The following is a 21586-nucleotide window of genomic DNA, read 5'->3' as shown; positions in this document are numbered from 1 at the left end:
GGTCACTATTGCTGTGAACTTTTGTTACATGAACAAAGCACTAATAAAAATCTTACAGTTTTAGGGCACAATGTCACCGTCACCTGGGGGGGGGGGGGTCCACTTGGTATTCCTTTAGGCAGTCTAGGAATTAATCTCCATGAAAACAGGTATTGACCAATGGGCTGCTCGGTTCTTGGTGATGTGGATGACTTTAACATATATCAGTTTCTCATTTTCTGTCCTTATTATTCTGGCATGTCAGTGTAAAATAGTCCAAACAGGACCTTTAACTTTATCTTGAGGGAACCTCTAATGCATTGGTCTGAATATGTGATGATCATAAATCATCAAATTCAAACTAAAGGTCAGGTATTGTAACAATAGTTCCCGAGTTCTTTTTAGCAAAGTGTCCAATACAAGCGTAATCAACTTAAGCAGCTCAGACTGAGGCTGTTCCGTGATGTCGTTTATTGCTGCTGCTGCTGCAGTGCTCGGTAGCCTTTTATGCAAAGCGCGGTCGCAGTCGCGCGGGCGCGCACAGCTATATCCTGTGACTGAAAGCATCCCAGCTTCATTCACCCCAGAGATCACAGGACCGCTGGGAGCTGCCATCAAACTCCTCAGAGCGGAGATAAAGGCTTTTGGTTCTTTTGCGTTTTCCAGACAGACCTGCCCTCGGTTTGTGAGTTTTGACAATTTACCAACCTGAAGTGCCAACACGCTCAAACGCTGCAGAGGGCACAAATGGGTGATTTTTGAAAGGCTCATACTGAGGACAAAATGATGGATATTCCTGGATATGTGAATGCAAAAAATGCCTAATGCTTCCATCGGCACCTGTTCTGTCTAGACCAAAATGAAAAGCAACTGGACATACACTTGATGTCAAGTCTGATTGTGTGATTTCCTTTAAACTTCGGACCTGTGGACGAATATCGGTGGGATCCTAAGATTTGTACTTTTTTATTTTGTTTTATCTTTTTAAAACTTGGACTATCATTTTTCGCGGTCACTTAAAAAATAATCCCTTAAATCTCTTTGGCAGTGACTTACACCGCGTGCAGAACAAGCAGAAGTTTGCTTCAATCCTTTTTATTTCATTCGGGATTTCGCAGCTTTTTCATTAAAACTGAGGAGGTATTCTGTCCTCCCGAGGGATGATGAGAGCAGGGAGCGACAGCCCGGCTCCTTCGGTGGATTTTCGACCTATTCTGGTGCCTATGCAGTGGATCTGAGAGGAGATGAGAGCCGCAGTCTACCACATCCTTGCCGGCTACCTCTGCGTGTTACGCACCGTTGCTCAGGTGAGCTGAATCAAAACACTCTGTGTTTAATCTTTTCTGCTGCGTGTTGTGATATTTTTACTCGCAGCTATTTAGCTTGTAAACAAGTAATAGAACTCACAGAGACTCAGTCCTGAAGGTTAACGTACTGAATACAACAGATGAAATCTAGTTTATTTGCGTAATTACACACGAGCATTAATCTTACGCACAGTTACCTGTTTGATACATTTTGAAAACCCGCCACCGAGTCAGCTTGAAAGCCAGCTGCAGATAAGTAACGTTTGCGTGATCGTGATTTACGCACCAACTATGTGTTCCCACCCCCAATAAACCCACCCCCTTCATTCCCACAGGAGTCTCCTCTCCCTCAGGAGCTTCTGGAGCGGCTCTCTCGCAGCGAGATCCGCAGCATCAGCGACCTCCAGCGGCTGCTAGAGATAGACTCCGTAGGTAAAGCACTTCATTATAATACAAGTCTCCCACAGCCACAAGCTGGATTAATGATCCTTACAGAAAAATGGGGTTATTCATAGAAAAATCTGTTCATGTGATGCCTGTGACAGATTTTTAATAAAATATATGAAGAAATAAATAAACATGGTGCAGATAAGATCAGACGTGTTTTTTAAAGTGATGTGAAACATAATGCCAAGTATGCAATTTTAATCTCTTCAGGGAAGTAATTTTTAACTCTAAGAGCACTGCACAAGGCTACATCACGTTTGTGCTTGTGATCAGTGTCAGGGTTTCATGCACCAAGTGGCAGCAGACATAACTTGGGGCCAAACCTCTGTAGCATTTAAAGCTAAATAGTAGGCTACAATTTTTTTAATGAAATTTGAAAAGTCACAGGAAGTTACTGTAGAAACTCATATTTCTTTGCACCAGATCAACACTTGTGATTTTTTTAATCTATCTTTAATCTACTTCTGAAATTAGGAGCAATGCACATGTATGTCTTATTTTAGCATGTCATTGAAAAATGATGTACCTTTAGTCATACAAAGATCCAAGCAGGCCTTAACTTGACTGAGTAACAGATAAACATCAGGCACAGGGAGCTTAAATGTGATAGTCACGGCTGCTTCCCTCCCTGTCAGTGCCTTGAAAGACTCTGACTTGAGGAATTAGTTGCATCTGGTTCAAGATTCTTTGTCTTCTCATCTCACCACTGGATGTTTCTCAGAAAGACCAGAAGCAACTTTTGTTTTTCTTAAAAAAATCATCTGTATCTTTTCTGCTCTGCTAGCAGCTGACTGTGTAGCTGAGATCACAAAAAAGAAGGCTTTGTGTGCAGTTCCATCATAAACAGTCTCCAACTTTTGAAGAAAAAAAAAAAGCACCGGCGTTTGCCTTCAATAAACACTGATGTCTGTGTTTATTATGCAGGTAATAAATCTGAGCAGATTGAATCAGTGAGGTGAGACAGGAGGAAATAACTGTGGCATAAAACACACTTTATTGCATCCACTCATCCACATTTCAGCCAAATAAACTTTTTTTTTTTTTGCTGCGTGAACTTTTTTTTTATTTTTTTCTGTCTGCAGTGCTGAGTGGTGCCACCATTAATCCTGGCATCATTGAGATGCAAATGTCGAGGGTGACGGCTCCCCGGCTCGGTGGGGGTCAAGTGGCTCACTTCATTATACTGTTGTCATGCTGCCCATTATTGGTTTGAGAGGAGGGCTCGCTGGAAGGCTGCTGTGTTGCTATGTATAATTCATGCTCAAATTCCTGCATGTCAGGGCGAGAGAGGGAGACACACAGGCTCAGAAAGAGAGAGAGAGAGAATGAGAAAGATAGAGAGAGAGAGAGAGGGAAATGTCGAAGGTGGACTTTGTTGTGTTTTAGAAGCACATTGTGTATGTAGGCAGGCGTGTGTGTGTGTGTGTGTGTGACTGTTTGCATGCACATATGGCCTCAAGAATGAGGAGCGCACGCAGACATCTACACGGTGACCAAAAGAAGCATCAGGCTTGGTATTCAGGATCAAATTAAAAGAGTCCTGCCTAGACATCATTTACTCTGATTTCCTGGAACCTTGCTCCCTTTTTCCACCCACACAGACACACAAATCTACACAAATCCACACTGCACACACAATCTTTGCTCAGAATTTATTGGCTTTAAACATGTCTGTGGGTATCCTGTGGTTTGGAAGTACTGAATGGCTTGAAGAATCTGCGAAAACTGTGGATACATCTCTAGAAGGCACACACACACAAAGCTAAGATTTAAAACTAAGCCTTGAGGGCAAGATTGGCTAATATAAATCTTTATGCCATAAATCATCAGTTATTAACTAAAGAATATTATCCACTTTAGGAAAGTTTCCGTAAACTGGATGTTTGTCTAATCTCAGGTGTAGTATTGTCACAACCTGCCAAAACCTTGCACAGAAAAATAAATAAATAAAAGATTAAACTAAGCTCACTACCACACATTACTACCACCAAACCAAACTGAACTGACAAATACAATTTATGGCCAAGTGTCAATGAGTGGCAGAGTTTCCAAGATTAATTGTAGATAGAAGATGTTTCTGTGTTTGTAGGAATAACTCTGGGTCCCTCCTCTTCATGAAACCATTCGTGACTGGTGCTTGGTAACTCAAGGTTTCAGCTTCCTCCACAGATTTCCTATTGATCTGAGGTCTGGAGACTGGCTAGGGCCCAGGGGTGTTGAACTCCAGGCCTCGAGAGCCGGTGTCCTGCAGGTTTTAGATATCACCCTGGGTCAACACACCTGAATCAAATGATTAGCTCTTTGCCAGGCCTCTGGAGAACTTCAAGACATGTTGAGGAGGTCATTTAGCCTTTTAAATCAGCTGTGTTGGATCAAGGATACATCTAAAACCTGCAGGACACCGGCCCTTGAGACCTGGAGTTCGACACCTGTGGGCTAGGCCATTCCACACATTAATGTGTTTCTTCTTTATCCACTCCTTTCTTGCCTCTGTGGTATATTTTGGGTCATTGTCATGCCAGAAGACCCATCGATGACCCATCTTCAGTGTTCTGGCTGATGGAAGAAGGTTGTAGTCCAAGATTTTTCCTGTCTTTTGACCTCTCAATGCGTTGCCCAAAACATAACATTTCCACCTTTGTGCTTGATGTGGGGATGGTGTTCTTTGGCTCATACAAAGCATTTCTGTTCATCCAATCAGATTCTGGTTACATCTTTCATCAACGCCTCAGTTTATAAGTTTAATGTAATTATTTTTCTGGATTTTTAGTTGATATTCTGTCTACTATCAAATTTCTTTGTAAGTGAGCAAACATAAAAATTCAGCAGGGAATCAAATAATTGCTTTCTCCACTGTACATCTAACCAGTAATAGAAGCAAAAAAAGTGCATTAAAGTCACATAACAGCAAATAAATCTCAAAATTCACAAAGAAGCTACTTAGAAAGTTCAAGTTTGCTTGCAATGTGATGTCATTTCCAACTTAACAAAATCTTTGCTGTGTGTCTGTGTGTGTGGATTACATTCAAATGTACCTGGAATAGGCACTGAAACAGTTTCATTTGGGGCTCGTGTACATGCAGAGAACTCAGTAGCTCACTGACATCATAACTCAGAATAACCTGGTTAAACTGCTTCTCTGATCAGGAGACACTTGATAAAGATATCTGTAATGAGCAGCTTGCTGTAGCATGTAAACATGCCACCACTTTTCCTTCTTTTGTATTTTGGTCAGTCAGCTGTCAAGTTATCTTGATAAGGAGATTCATGGTCCCATGAGGATAAATTACAAATATTTTCTATTTTGGCTCGGCCAACAATGTGGTGCGTAAGATTTCATGAAACTTAAGGGACAACTTCTGATGTCCAAAGAGCCAGGATCAACTGAAGTGATGCATCATGGCCCAAGATTACAATAAATAGGTATTATTTTTAATTCTGAATCATGCAACGTTAGTCCAGTAGTGTCCAAGGATGGAAATGTGGAGCTGGAAATGAGCAAAATAAAAAATATCCAATATCACCCAAGAGAACATTTGTGCTTCTCAGAAAATGAACTTTATGCATGCATGTTATCCACAATAGTGCGTTAGTATGTGTCTGTGTTTTTGACACAAGGATCTTTGTTGTTAACATTTAGAGTGTGTATTGTCTCAGTATGCTTGTGTTATTTTGTCTCTGTTCAGAGAACGAGGTGATCGAGGAGACCAAACACAGCTACCACAAGGACTTCTCTCACAGCTTCCCCGACCTAAAGAGAGCACACACACATACCAGACACAGGAGGAGCACTGGTGAGAAACACACACACACATGTAGTCAGCTTGAGCCTCAGGTCCACTGGTTATCTAACTATTCTTTTGTAGTTTCCAAAAATTCTATATTGTATAACGTTAATAGGAAATACTAGTATTTGTATAAAAAGTGAACCATTGATGCAGGTTTGATCAGCCATGTTTGTTCACCTGCAGTGGTAGAAGAGGCCTTGCCAGCAGTGTGCAAAGTTCGGACAGCAATTTATGAAATTCCCAGGAGCCAGGTGGATCCCACATCGGCCAACTTCATCATCTGGCCTCCCTGTGTCGAGGTGAAACGCTGCACCGGCTGCTGCAACACCAGCAACATGAGGTGCCAGGCGGCTCGCAAACACTACCGCACTGTTAAGGTAGCTTTCTGTTGCTTCTCTCTATACATGTGACCACATGTGTGTCTGTTTCAGACTCTTTTGTGTTCAAAAGAAGCTTTGTTTTCACATCACATTTGGAAGAGGTAAAGATTTGCATATAGGGAGTCTTGGGGGTTACCAGGTAGCACAGGTCGACACTACACTGCACTGATGAGCACAGCTAGACCCCGGCATGCAGGGTTAGCTTTGTAATTGTTTCTTTCTGCTTCAAACATTCCTTCCAACAGAAACCTGTTAGGTAATGAAAACACATGCATACATTCACATATAAAACAAATATAACTAATAACTTTGTGCTGTCAAAGACATAATTCGGTCAAAGGAAAGAATAAGACTTTATATCAACACTGTACGTGCACACTTGCACTGCTTCAATTTTTGATATCCATCATTAATTCATTAATAAATTAATTTCATTTTAATCTTTACTCATTGCCATCACTTTAAACTTTTTCTTAAGAATCAAAGAAAATGAATATAATTGCCATAAACCAAAACTGTGTGTAACCATAGTGTTATTTAACATTTTCTGAACTGTAGATATGTTTATGGAGCTGGAGCCAGGCCAGGCTGGAGCCGGGTACACCCCGGAGTGGAAGAGCCATTACCAAATACCACAAATTTTGTATTTCCAAGTTTGTCATAAACCATTTCCTATTGAAGCCAGGCAACTGAGAGACTTCCCATAAGATGTGAAACTGACGAGTTAAAGTTAGGAAGAAGCATCCGGAAAAGGCTTTGTTGTATTTAGTAGAAACAGTCTTTTTATCATGTCTAAGTAATCTGCCATTTATCTGTTGTTTTTCTTTGTTTAAATTAGAGTCCCTTAATAGAGACTAACTGCATATGAAGTGCAAAATTGTGGCCAAGAGCTTTGGCACTCGCACAAAGTTTGTTTTTCATGCACTTTGGCACAATTTTTATTTCATTTCTTTCACAAGGATGTCATGAATTTCAAAAACCTATTATTACATTTCTCTAGTGCACTTGTCTGTCTCAGTGCATGCTGTATCTTCTTATATGTCACCTTCAACTTTCATTATGAGGAAGAGGACAAAGTCACAGAGGACTAAGACTGTTCTTTGGGGCGATTGTGGCTCAAGAGTTGGGTGTTTGTCTTGTAATCGGAAGGTTGCCGGTTTGAGCCCCGGCTCGGACAGGCTCAGACAGTCTCGGTCGTTGTGTCCTTGGGCAAGACACTTCACCTACTGCCTACTGGTATTGGCCAGAGGGGCTGATGGCGCAATATGACAGCCTCGCCTCTGTCAGTCTGCCCCAGGGCAGCTGTGGCTACAACTGTAGCTTGACTTAACCAGTGTGTGAGAGTGAATGAATAGTGGTATTGTAAAGCGCTTTGAGGGTCCCGAAAAGCGCTATATAAATGCAATCCATTATTGTTTGGTGTCTGACACATACAGTAGCCAGAGACAAGAGTTTTCTTCCACAGGGATATCCTGTGACAATAGAAGTGGTTCAAATTAGTTTAAGGGATATATTCTGTGTAAACATTTAGCAAAAGGCTTCTGTTCCTTGTCTTTTACTGGCACTGACCCGGAAAGTGTAGAAAACGAATAATGGCACAGAATGTGTAAATACGCAGCCACTTACTGGAGGTATACACTCTACACCTGCCAAAAACAATTACTCTCCCCAGCTTAACCATTGTGTGTGTGTGTGTGTGTGCGTGTGTGTGCGTTCGTGTGTGTGCCAGTGACTGAAAATCTGGCAGTGAGGTAGCACATGAACATAATAGCTTCCCTTTGATCTCATCCAGAGCTGGAAATAAGACTCAGTAAACCCCAAATGGTTCACAGTCACAAGAGTCCAAGTGGGAGCTGACCCAAGGAGTGTGTGTCTGTGTGTGTGTTTGGCACACAGGAAGTGCATTTATTGTACTTTTAAACTGTGCTGATGATGTTGATGTTAATAGTTACTTTAATAATATGAACATGAAATATTAATTTCACAGGTTGATTGGTTGATGTTTGACTGATAATCTGGGGTGAGAGGGAAAGACGTGTAAGAGTGTGCTGCCAGAGGTCAAGAGGGAAAACGTGAATAAAACAGGAGGGGAGGGCGGTTTGATACTCTGTGCTTTGGCCTGCTGAAACCCAATCTGAGATGAAAGGGCTCATCCTTTGTCTGCTCACAGAGGAAATCAAAAATAAAGTCACTCGCATGTGCTGAGATTCAGTGCTTAGAGGGTAAACGGTCACGACTACAACTGCACTCACTTAAAGCTAAAGGGAAGATGGCAGGGTGAAGGTTTAGGGGGTGTGTCCATATGTGAGAAAACAAAGAAAGAGCCTCAGTACTGATATATATATATGAAGACTACAGCAGGCTGGAAGTCAATCTGTAATGCCCTTTTAAAAGCTGCTGTCTTGAAATGATGTTTACTTGTTTTTTGAGAATAGACTGTATATAAAAGATGGATATCATCATTGTGAGATCACTCACTGCCATGTAAAGTTTCCACTTGAAGCCTCTGCTTTGTCACCTAGCTAACGTTCACAGGTTTGGAAGAACTACATCAGTAGACTGACTGAATGCATAACAACTGCCAAGTTGCCTACAAAAAACATCGATTTTTCTTACTAGAACTACAGCAGCAACTGTAGTGTAAGTCTGCAGGAAAGAACTATTAATTTAATAGTTGATCTAATCTAATCTAACTACTCATATATATAACAATTATAGCAGACCTCGACTATTTGAAGTGATGGCTCACCCCTTCTAGCATATTGTCAAGGTCTAGTCAATGTCATATGTGCTGTTTAGCTGCACAGCTGCTCACCTCAGCTGAACCTTCTTGTGGGTTTTTGTTTTTTCAAAGTCTTAGCTCTGCTATTTCAGAGTCTGTTAAGACTTGAAGCAAAGATGGTTGTGCAATTGGACCTGCCAAAGTGCAGACTTGGCTTGCTAACAAGGATGTTAGCATTACGCATTTACTGTGCTTCTGTGGTTCTTTTATTGTTTATGTAAGATAAAAGTATGTTGGGTGTGTATTTGTTCATGAACTAGAAAGACCCATTGCTACATGAGTAGCTAGGCTCGGGGCGCTAGTGTTGATGTCAAATGTGACACAAAACAGCATATGCCTCACTTAGTGTAAGTGAAATCAAACCTCCTATCAGTGTTCCATTCATTCTTCCAAACGAGATTACACACACCTGTGTGCTTGCACAAGTACAAGAAAGCATTTTATCTGTAGCACCTGTATCATACATAACCTGTCTCATTCTAACTTAAATAGCACTATCGTTAGGTAGTTTTTGGGATCAACAAACCTATATTGTTGCAAACATAAATTTAATCATGATTCGATTTTGCAGAAGTTTAGTACATGATGAAATTTACAATAGCTTCAAATAATAGAGTCTACATCAATTTAATGAACAAAATTATGTTAGATTGTTGAGGTAAAGAGGACAGAAAGTGGAGGAAACAGGAGATAAGTTTACAATAAAAAGTGAAATTTTAATGATGGTGGTCTAGTCAAACATTTACCAAAAAGGAGATACAAACATAACATCCACACTTGTCCAAAATAGTGATGCGCGAATCATGTTCACGTTCAATACTCGAGAATCACTTTACTGACTCATGAATCATGATTCACAAGCCCAATTGACTCACTAACTCATCCCTATTGCTGTTAGCAAACTAATTTCCTTAGTAGAAATATATGTAGCTTATAATTAAAATCGTGGGGGAAAAAAACAACAGCCAGTTTCTTAACAAAAACATTTCTGCTCTGAACTGGAAGAAAAAACCCTGAGTAGAAGCTCACATCAAGACAATAGCTCCTTGGTTCACAGTAGCATCGCTCTGCTAACATGCTAACAGCACATTTTAGCTACTCACCCCCTCCCTTCCTGCGCTGAATTGTAGCGTAAGCGAATCACTCAGGACTCACTCACCCCCTCCCTTCCTGTAATGAATCATAGAACGAACGAATCACTCACTAGTCATGTCCAAATTCATGGGCTGGTCATGTCCAAATTCATGGGCCGGCCTTCGCGGTCTACGCGGGCCAGGGGCCTGTTCTTCGTACCGCGCTAAGTGAGTTAGCTGGATGAGATTGTTGACGATTTCGCGTGATCCTGGATCGTTCGGTTCCCCGAAGCCCATCCGGGACTTGCTGTCATAGCAACAGAGCCGTAAGCGTAAACCTGCTGGGGAGCAGGTTTACTTTATGTAAACAGGATTAGATCGCGGCCACGCAGGTATGTCCGCGTCATTCATACGAAAGCAACAGCGATATTCCACCACTGTTTCACCATAAATAAATAACATCAATGTAACTAAAGATAATGCAGCACTTGATCCTTTTATTGATTTCACACAGATACATACAGGTCATTCCCTAAAAAAGGGAAATGTACTATTAACATTCTATTACATGTATGTGATTATTACAGATGTAATTCATATTTCAGAGTAGTAATTGTAAATTACTTCGTGTAATCAAGATGAGAGACCACGGCTATAAAAGCGAAGGTGGATTTGGGAAGTCTGTCGCAGTCATATCCTGTCCGTTTACGCGAGCCACCCATTGCGGAAGGTCCAAGATTGATAAGGAGAGTCCTCAGAATTCAGCGTATATTGCGGGACAGACAGGATCCTTTAGCTCAGCGCGACAGTGTGCTCATAGAGAGATATCGATTTTCCCGTGAGGGTATTATTTACTTAACCAACTTGTTGACGAGGGGGTGCAGGACCACCACCTGTCTTTTTTTCCTCTGCCCTTTTCTTGGTTGCTGTTATGAACAAACAAACAGAGTATTCCAGGGTCTCTTTCCAAGAGACGACAAGCAATATAAGTGATAAATATTACCATTCTGTAGAATATTCTTATATTTCACTTTTACTTGTTCCCATGTTCTAGTGGGTCCTGTTGTGGCTCTAATGTGAAAGGGGATATAATATAACATATTATAATATAATATAATGTAATATAATATTGGATAATATGGTGTGATATGATAAATCTACCCTACCGCCTACTGGTGTTGGCCAGAGGGGCCGATGGCGCAATATGGCAGCCTCACCTCTGTCAGTCTGCCCCAGGGCAGCTGTGGCTACAACCGTAGCTGCCTCCACCAGTGTGTGAATGTGAGAGTGAATGAATAGTGGCATTGTAAAGCGCTTTGGGTGCCTTGAAAAGCGCTATATAAATCCACTCCATTATTATTGTTATTATTGAATTACTTACGAGTTTGATTTGTCAGCAACTTTCTGCCAGCCCTCTCTCCTTGCTTTTGCAGCCTTTGCAGTGTTCCCTTGCGTTTTAATTAAACTCTGAAACTCCTGAAATCCCTCACTCAAGAGTTCTTGCTCTGCTGCCGAAAAATACCGAGCGCGCTCCTTCGACATTTTCGCCGACCAATCAAAGGGTTGCCGATCAATGTTTCTACTATCGATGCGTAGCCCCTGTTGGGCCACCCAGTGATCTCACATTACTTCATCCAGCTATACTAATCGTCAACAACAGGTGTGTTCGGGGAACCGGAATAGCGAGCTCAGAGTTAGCGCGATGATTTGGTCTTGGATGTTTCATTTGATCTTGGATGTAGTAAGCGACGTACGAAGCACAGGGCCCAGGTCCTCAGAAGTGCGTGTAGGCCGGAAGTAAACGGCTGGGGAAATTGGACGGTCTAGCCTTCTGATTAGCGTCACCGCTGTCTCGTTGGAGTTTAATAAACTCAGCCGTCTTCTCCTTGCTATCTAAAATATAACAGGACACTGGCGTAAATTCTCGACCGTGTCATACTCCTGTTTAATCAGTTTTCTGTTTGACGTTTAGTCAAAACCAAGGAGGAACCCACCAGGGGGATTAAAAAAGTTTTATTTTATCTAATCTAATAACTTTAATCTCAGCCAAACCGATTTACTCACAAACAAACAAAACACTGAAAAAAGCCCAACAATAACATTTTTAGGTTGTCTAAGTGACTTATATATTACGTTTAACCTGAGTAGCAAAAATCCGCGGTGATCTGAAAATGATGTGCCGGGAGTTGTGCCGTTCTCGGCGGCTTCAGTGAACCTCGAGCTCCCAGCTAGCTATCGAGCTGGTGACTAGCAGACGTCTCCGAAAACGTCGAAGCACTTTTGCAAATATGCGATATCTTGATAAACCGAGCAGATATTTGATGTTTACACAGCTACATTAAAAAAAACCCAACTTGAGGCCCATACACTGGGAGATTCTCAGCTGTAGCTAATGACCACCTCCATTAGCTGTTTGAGAAACTCTTTGTCATGTTTTCTATTGAATATTTCTGGCAGACTAGTTTTAAACAAAAACCTTATAAATGTGATCTTAAAAATCCACTGGATGGCAATAGCTATGCTAATTTACAAAAGAACTGAGACTAAACTTTGATGTCAGATATGTTCTCCAGTAGTCAGTTCATTGTGTTTCCTATTCTTTAAAAACTTAATCTACTCAGCTTATAAATTTGATTAAGTTAGTACCTAGCACTAGTACTAGACAGCTAGTTTGGCTAGCAAGGTGCATCTGGTGCAAGGTGCAAGTTAGCATTTCTGATGCTAACTTTGACTAGAAAAACTCGTTCTAACCCAACACACTCAACAGAAAAGCAGAACATGCCTTAGAATGTGTTTTAGTGCAAGGGAACTTTGGGTAAAGGCACACAACTACCACTCAAGATAGCTACACAGAACTTATGTAATTTCTGTATTCCTTTTATTTTTCAAAGCTGGCAGTTTGACTGTACGAATTCATGCAGTGAGCTAGTTAGCGGGGGCTTGCCTATGCTAAAGAGTATTAACAAACATGCTTTAATTCACTTCTCAATAAAGTTTTCTCTCTGTCTCACTTTCTCTCCCCTCAGGTGGCGAAGGTGGAGTACGTGCGAAGGCGGCCAAGGCTGAGGGAGGTGCAGGTGAGGGTGGAGGATCACTTAGAGTGCACGTGCACCAATAAACGCCATATCAGCCCAAACTCAGACACAGACAATGGTGAGCATATAGCTGCGTATCTTTGTGTGCGTGCATGTGTTTGTGCATGGGCGTGGGCATGGGGGTTTAGGCTGGCTCACTTCACATGTTACGGCTCCTCTCAGAACTGATAACATCTGAGGCATTTACAGTGTTTTTCCTGCCTGAGTTAATTCTCCCTCAGGGCAGCATTTCCCTTCACACACACTAACCCATCCACTCACACACACACACATACATGTGTGCACACACACAAACATATGTTTCAAAGACCCCCATTCTATATTATTAAAATCTTTCCTACTCGACGTAAACAGGGGTTAAAAAAAAACATTGTTGTAGTGCACAAAGGTTCTTGGAGTTTAACCATCCTGTCATCATGTGTGACTTCTGTTGAACTTGCTGACTTCCTGCAGGTCGTGCTTACATCAGCTGAACTTAAAGCAAAAAAATTGCAATTTAGATGTCCAGCGGTGGTGCAGAAAACAGTCCTTTGTGTGTGTGCGTGTGTGTGTGTGTGTGTTGTTATTCAGTCGAAGATAAAGCTAATGCTTTATGCTAATAAAAGAAGCTATCTTCATGTTCCTTTCTTGCAACAGGCATCAGGTGAAGAGCAGCAGACAGATGTAGGAGTGGAGGACACCTTGAGGATAATGATGTAATGGAAAGCAAGGACAAGCACCTTCTGCCTGTGACTCCTTTAACACCTGCCATCAAAGTAACAGTGAAAAGGTCTAACGGAGCATATTTTGTCCACGACCTTTTGGAGTTTTGATGGAGGATTACTGACTCACCATTTTCCAAAAAAAAAGCAAAGCATCAAACTTCCACAAGTGAACTCCAATTTTTTTTTGATGGAGACGAGAAATGATGAGACGATGACAAAGCGAACTGACATTCTGGTTCTAGGATGTTGAAGGGCATATTGCCTGTATCCTGCTCTTTCTCCAGAGTATAAACTGCTCAGTGACTCGGATTATAAACTGGGGCAAAATCCTTTCTAGAAACAGTGACTGGGATTAGTTTTTGTACTCCAAGATTTACTCTTCCTCAGAAAAGCACTCACACACATGCACGTATATCCTCTTATTTTTATAACGTCTCGTTTTCTATTTCTATTGCTTATCAGTTCTTTTTCTGATATGTTACCCAAATAAAGAATGGATGGGAAATAATCCTTCCGACATGTTACTGATACTAATAAAATATTTATATGAAAACAAATTGGGTGTGGTGGTCAGAAAACAGCTTGCAGCAAACAGGTTTGTCAGAGAGTGACTGAAGGGACAGTAACACACACACACACACACACGCACACACACACGCACACACACACACACACACACACACACACACACACACACACACTGAACCTTGGCAAAAGTGAGACTAGAAAACAGAAAAGCATGAAAATGCTGATTATGGAGCGGAATAGCCAACAGCTAACAAGTGATCTTTTTGTGCTGTTTAAAGAGTTGTGTTATTTCAAACATGTCAAAGAAATGACAGTAATAGTGGCGTAGGGGAAGGCAAATGTTTTCATTGGTGACCTCATCTCCTGACTCACTAAACCAGAAGGAGGAGAAGGTGACTTCATATCAAACCACTTTCTTCATATTCGCTTTCATTACTGCTGACAAGGAGCTCTGTTTCATTTAGATATGCACCTAAAGGAAATGCAATACATGGGGAAACCTTATATAATTTTAACAGAATGGGTGCCATGTTTTAACCAAGGACTGTCCTCAAGTCACTCAAATTGTGCATATTTCACATCTACTGTAATTTAAAATGTATCTTGTGGGACAATGAAGGTAGACTATAAACATATTCAGGCCACAAATGTATAAATTTTGTTATCCTCAAAGGAAGAAAGAAAGAGCCAAACTCGATTTCAGTGGGATTAATTACAAATATTATATATAATTATGATTATAAAATTATATTTAGTACTTTATTAGTATGTAGAGTACTAGCATTTGGTATTTACAAGGTATATCAAAAGGAATCAACTGATTTTAAATTGCTTTCAGTGGCTGCAGTGACTCCAGACATGCTCACAAAACTATATGGGCATATGCTGTGTTTCTGGAAGATGTCACATTGAGTGCAGTAAATTTGCACATTGTGGATTTCTTAGCTACCCTGCTTCATGATAATATGACCTTTGTCTGCAGATGATCATTAGGGGGTTAATGCTGTACAGTAAATGTTTAATCAGCAGTCAAAACTAGCTTGAGTGTCTTTAACTTGGACACATATGTGTGATATCGTTGAGAATAAAGGTTCACATGTAATCTTTTTTCTCTGGAGCTTGTAGCTGCAGCTCACAGTCTTCTGCAGCACATGAAACGTCTACAGTCTCCATCATCGCTTTGGCTAAAGCTATCACATATTAACAGGAACCACAGCTGCCTTATGTCACAACTAAACAGCAAAAAATAGAGACTGGAGTGTGTTATGCCGTGTGGTGAAGACTTGGTGTTTTTCCTTTCTTGAACCTGCAGCACAGAGCCGAACTGTGTGCTCGCGGGGCCGTTCCAGCTCCTGCTGGCACCCCGCAAACCACACAGCCTGCATCCACCTCAAACAGCTCTTTGTGTTTCAGACATGAAACACTTATTATGACATGCTTCATCAGCTACATTTACATTTCAAACATGCAAAACAAATGTTTGCCGGCTGAGGTGGGGAAAAGGCAGAAGAAGCAGACAGACGAGTGACTTCATGCAAGCTTGGGGTCACTTTGTGTAACTCACTTTGCTGGTATATTGCTCTTGGAGAAGCTGGCGTAAACCATGTGTAGACATTGGCCAATAGTGTAACCAGAGTGGGCCGCTGTTATAAATACGTAAATTTCATAATTGAGTGGTTCTGTGCGAGCTGCACAAAGACGACGCTGTTTGAAAACGTAAAAAAGGAAGAAAAAAAAGGTTGGTTTTTAGCTTCAATCTTTCAAATCTGCAGCAGGAGAATCACACGCATGCTGCAGTTTCATCTGCTGTGTTCTCAGGACCCGAACTCCATATCCAAGACGTTAATGCATAAAACAGAAAGTATCGTGTGCACATGAAGCACAGTTGTTTGTGTGAGAGAGAACAAAGAAAGAGAGAGGAAACAGATGGGTTAAGACTGTGTAACAAGGTTTGAAAGGTGAGAGGGCGGAAATGAAAACAGGATGGAATACAGGGATCGTGTGTGTGTGTGTGTGTGTGTGTGTGTGTGTGTGTGTGTGAGAAAGAGAGAGTAAAACAGAGTAAGTGCACCTTTGCGTGTGAGATGGGATAAAACTGGGTTTGTGTGTGTGAAACAGAGAGAGAAACTCCATCTCTCTAAAGCTCAGTTAAGCAGATTAACAACAGGCTAGCTAAAATGCTGAACTCTCTGTAGTTCAAGTACAACCTGATATAAGCTCGTGGAAGTCCAGCTCCCCCTGTCCTACTACAGATCCCAGATCAGATTACCAAACCTCCGTATTCCTATACGTTGGCATTAAGATGCTAGAAGTATACCTGATTAAGGTCAGCAGGTTTAGGTAAAACACCTCCAGGGCCTTTACTATTGCTGTCCTCTGGTCTCTTTTATTTAAAAACAAGTTAAATAATTAGTTTAACATTTTGGGGAATATACATTCTCTAATCCTACTAATATCAGGGCAATATCTATGCTCTCGGACTGATCTAGAGTAGCTTTGCTTGATTCACAGTTTGAAATAATCCCTTTTTATCTCATCGTGGTCTTTGGTACAGTCTTTCGCTTCCTCTTCTGTCTAAAACAAGTTGTTTTAGCTAATCTTCCTTTCAGTCTCCCCTCCCTTTAACTCAACTTTCTTTGGATTCAGTGGCCACAGAAGCCCACAGCTAGAAATATGAAAGATCTAGGAACAAAAAAAACAAAAAACAAACTGTGAAACTGAGTGTTTGCCCTGCAGGGATTACTCAGACACTTGCAGACCTCACTATTTGAAATTTGTGTCCCTTTTAATATGAGCATTCACCATTACAACATTGTGCATACAGTACTGTGCAAGTCTTGAAAAATTCCTTTGTTTTGTTAGAGAAAAAAATGCAGTGATTTAATTAAAATGTGCACACTTACAGCATTTAAAAATAGAGTTTGTTCAATACTAAATTGCTTGGGAGTCTGGCTACTTTCAATCTCCAACCCAGCTTGAACTCTCATGTCTTTAAAAAGTCTTCAGGAATACTTCAGACTTCTTAAAGGATGATCGTCATCTTTTGTTCTGTTCTGTTCTGTTAAGATGATCCGTATCCAGGTTTTACTGTGTTTGGGATCATTGCCATAGTGAACAATGATTGCCTGTCAGGTGCTTTCCAGAGGAGATTGTGTGGTGGATCAGCAGCTGAAGGTACTCGTCTGTTTTCATAATACCATCAGTTTTGACAAGATCCCCAACACCACTGACTGAAATGCAGCTCCAAACTGTGACAGAGCCTCCAGCCTCAACTTTTTTAAGGACACACTGAACACCATGGTAGGATATACAAAGATTTTAGCTAAATGTTCACTGGGAATCCCCTTGTTGGTACAAAAATACTGTTGAATGCCTGTTGATATGTTTCCTCTGTAGCATAGATAATAAAAATAGCAACAGACTGAACTAAAATAATACAATATATTACATATTGTATAAACTTATATTAATAGAAGAAATTAGCTCTCTAAACGTAAAGAGCTCAACTGTAAATATGAAGAATATTACAGAGATTAAATATATATGATTGACATTTTACAATAAACTGTAGAACCTGGTAACAAATTATGTGTTTTTGCAACATGCTGCTTGTAAAAAATGTCTAAAGATACAATTTCGAATTGGTTCTTTGCTACATTGTCTGTGATGTGTAGACACAATGCTTGAGTTAAGTGCCTTTTTTATGCTTGAATGATTCTCTGAAAATGGTCAGGTAGAAGCATTGGAATTAAAATAATTGAGAAAGCAGACAGTGTTTAAAGAAACCTTGGAAAACTTTTTAGTAAGCCTGAAGAACTACTGTTCAAAGGATGGCTGCTTGAAATCAAAATAGGCAGACGTGTGGTGGCTCGAGACTTTTGCACAGTACTATGTACAGTATGTCACAAAAAACAACATAAAAACATAAGTTTCCCTTTCTTTAAAAATGTGCATTTTTTTAATCTCTTCTCTTCCTTCATCTCCTCCTTTCCTTTCCGTGTGTCACAAAGAGCTGCTTTACCAGATAAATACGTCCACCTCCCACCATCAGGCTTGTTCCCACCGCAGGATCCAGCAGGGATGGGAGAACTGGAGCTGAGGTTTGGCATCATACAGTTGGATTAAGATTTACTGCTGGTGTGGTCAAGGCTGATGTTTTGGTGCTGGATCCTGTAGAGAGGTTTTATTTCCACTGAATATGTGCGAATGATATCTGTCCAAAATATTAAAAACAAAAACCTCGAGACTCAAAGAAAGAGGCAGAAAAAAGAAGGTAACAGACGCGGCAAATTTTTACATTCTTGGTTTTCTATTACCTGCTTCTTGATTGTGTACATTTTTATCCATCTGTGTTCCACATGTTAAAAATTGAAGAGGAGTTCTCCCAGATTTACTTTGCTTTGAAAGAATATTGTCACCCCCAAGGTTTAAGCTGTGTTGGCATAATGTATACAGCAGGATCGGATAGTTCAGTCATCTTTTTCTTGTTTCAACAGGGCATAACAAATCCATTTCTACATGTAGGTCTTCCTATTTCCTTTGTTTGCATTTTTCCTCCTTCCCGTTTTTCTCATTTAGGCCCTACAGGTAAACCAGCTGCCATCAGTGCCAGGCTCTTCCCAGAATACAGGCACACATATGAAACCCTGCAGAAGGCAGGCATACACAAAGGTCCCTACACTGACCTTTATTATTACTGTATTTTCTGTGCTGCAAAAGCTGTATCCAGACAAAGCAGTTAGATATAATTTGACAGGTAAATTGCATTAATGAAGACTAGCTTAGTATGATCATGTGATGCTTTCCAGACACTTGTAATGTATACCATGCAGTTTTTTTCTTTGAAGAAGAGTGAACTGTACTTGAACTAGGTTCATGCTAACCCCCTATCAAAAGCTCCACCCACATTTTCTGACAAGATCCTAACCTCTGTGTAGACATGCCCACTGCAGAAACTTTGGAGTACACGCGTCAGCGGTCATGTGTTGCTCTCAGCTCACACAACAACAATGTCATCTTAATTAAATCATACTGGTTTTTAAGAATTTGGATATTCTGGTTCCATTCTCAATATTGCTTATGGATTGATTGTTATCAATTTTCATTGGGTGCTCTTTGGCTTTGGAAGTTATCACCATCGCTAAGCAGGATATTAAAGACATTACTGCAAATTAACTGGATGCTTTTTTTCATCTAATGTTTGAGCATGTTGGAACTATTTCCCCTTTTTGTTGTGATCAGTGTTGGGGTGGTAATATGTATTATAAGTATTACACCAACCACTTCTTTTAAAAGCAATGCCGTACATTACTTAATTATTCCCAGGAGGAAGTCATTCTTTAAACTACTCCTTACATTACTGTCAAGTTTCTCCCTAAAATGACTTGAAACACATCGTCTCATCACAATTTGACAATATAAACCTGTAAACGTGTAAGCTACAGTGCCACACACCGACACAAATTCCTATCCTAATGAACCCAGACATACAATTAACAAATTGATTTTGCATTGATGAATATGTTAACCTATCAGGGTGCTTCAAATTTTTGCTGTAGTTTAACCTTGAGCGTGACTCTCAAATGCTGTCAGATGTTAAAACACTTCACACAGAAGCGTGTGAATGTGTGTGTGTGAATGGGTGGATGACTGAATGTAGTGTAAAGCGCATTGGGGTACACAGTGACTGAGTAAAGCTCTTTACAAATACAGGCCGTTTACCATTTATGCAGAAGCATTTGAGTGAGATTAATATTTTCTAACATTTTAAGTTACTGAATGATCTCCATCAGAATGTCTCTGCTGCTCATTCCTGTACCACATCTCTCTAATATTTTGCTCTTTACTATTTTTCTAGTTATTTTTTTAATTATTTTATCTTATTTTATTTTATTATATTTTATTATATTTTCTTCTACTGTACCATGCTGCTGAGTGACTGCTGCTCGGATAGGACAACCTTAAACTAAAACACATTTGCTTCAGCTGGAATTCCATGATTTTGACCTTGGGTTTGTTCCCACATGAAGTATGAACCCGGTGCTGGCTGCTGCAGGTCTTTGTGTCGCCTCAGGGGGAAAAACTGCAGCCTGATCACTATCGAGATAGTCCCTCAAATTCACCTCTTGGCCACAGACCTCCTGCTCTGCTATTCACTGTTTGACTTCAGCTCAGCTTTCTCAACAACATAAGCCTCTTTCACATGCACAAACACATCAAAAACGCCGTCCTGCTGTCAACCACTCCAAGTCACTCAGCAAAATAAACCCCCTCCTCTTCTCATCCCCCCCCATTCATCATCGTCTCCATTCCCTGTAGCTATGCCATTGTTTTTGGTCGGGCCAAGCAAAAGGCCTGCTGCTGCCGCTGAGCAACACAAAGAGGAAAGCAGCCGTGTGGCTGAACGGGAAAATTTAAATAGAGAAGGGGAATGAGCATCCCAGGGGTTAAGTGCTTTCTGATGGAGTTGCTGGAGGGTAGGAGTTGGATTGTTAAGAGATAAAGGTGAGCGTGCAGGCACCCCAACCCTGTGTCCAGCTCAGCTGATATCATGTCACACAGTACTATTACACAACATTAAACCGCATGGCATTAAATATCGACCCCCTGTGCAGATCCAGCGAGCCATCCAGAACTCTGACATTCCTGTAAGCTATTTTGCGGGAGTGCACCAGAGTGCAGAGATTAAGCCTGATGTCACATGCGGCTGTAAGCAAAGTCGCTCTGGGTTTTTATGTCACTCTAGCATGTTCTCTCTCTCTCTTTAATCCCTCTGTGGTTGTGTTCTCATTTACCACAAAGCCATTAAGAGCCATTGTGATAGCAGAAGAGAGCAAGAGCATCTGTAAATAGATAACATTTAGGTCCTATGGAATACTTACTTTGCATATGTTAGGTTGTGAGTATTTTTGCTATTTTTAATGCTTTAGATATGTAATAAATTGATGAGTATATGTATGCATATCTATTATATACCGTGACAGCCTTACAAAAGCCAGAATTAGCAATTTAATCTACATGTTGAATCTCTTTGTTTCTTCCGCTCCGGTCTGTTGTGGTGTGCCTCAAGGATCAGTTTTAGGCCCTATTCTCTTCTCATTGTATTTGCTCCCTCTAGGCGCAATCTTTGAAAAATACAATATCGCCTTCCACTGTTATGCCGATGACATACAGATCTATTTTGAACTTACTGACGACCTTGCTGTGTCCCTGCACTACTTTCAAGAATGCATGCGGGAGGTCAAAGAATGGTTCCTGAGTAATTCCCTCGTTTTAAATGATAAGAAGACTGAGATTGTGGTGTTCAACAGTAAAATCCCTCGTGCCCAACTCTGTGCTGCCCTGGGTTCCTTTGCTAGTTTTTCTTGTGACTATGTCAGTAACTTGGGTGTACTGCTGGATAGCTCGCTCAAACTCGATAAGCAAGTGTCTGCTGTAGTGAGATCTAGCTTCCACCAACTGCGCCTTATCTCTAAGGCTAGGCATTATATTCCGCATGAGGAC

The 21586-nt window shown here is 40.8% G+C and overlaps 1 protein-coding gene across 1 annotated transcript; it reads left to right on the top strand.

Moving 5' to 3' along the window:
* Positions 1-502: 502 nt before the first annotated feature.
* Positions 503-14063, top strand: pdgfaa (platelet-derived growth factor alpha polypeptide a). Its single transcript, XM_082537055.1, has 6 exons — positions 503-1286; positions 1622-1718; positions 5420-5527; positions 5705-5898; positions 12783-12909; positions 13488-14063. The coding sequence occupies exons 1-6, from the start codon at positions 1224-1226 to the stop codon at positions 13496-13498; spliced, it is 600 nt and encodes a 199-aa protein (XP_082393181.1). The 5' UTR covers positions 503-1223; the 3' UTR covers positions 13499-14063.
* The last annotated feature ends 7523 nt before the right edge of the window (positions 14064-21586 follow it).

The sequence above is a fragment of the Aulonocara stuartgranti genome (genome assembly GCF_965226115.1).
Source record: "Aulonocara stuartgranti genome assembly, chromosome: 6".
Lineage (NCBI taxonomy): Eukaryota > Metazoa > Chordata > Actinopteri > Cichliformes > Cichlidae > Aulonocara > Aulonocara stuartgranti.
This window is presented reverse-complemented; position numbering and strand designations above follow the sequence as displayed.

What these genes read in the sequence shown, in the direction of transcription:
- pdgfaa (XM_082537055.1), top strand. Translation starts at nt 1,224, where the DNA reads ATGAGAGCCGCAGTCTACCACATCCTTGCCGGCTACCTCTGCGTGTTA. An exon ending in TGTTACGCACCGTTGCTCAG is followed by an intron (nt 1,287 to 1,621) that starts GTGAGCTGAATC and finishes TCATTCCCACAG; the next exon opens with GAGTCTCCTCTCCCTCAGGA. An exon ending in GCTAGAGATAGACTCCGTAG is followed by an intron (nt 1,719 to 5,419) that starts GTAAAGCACTTC and finishes GTCTCTGTTCAG; the next exon opens with AGAACGAGGTGATCGAGGAG.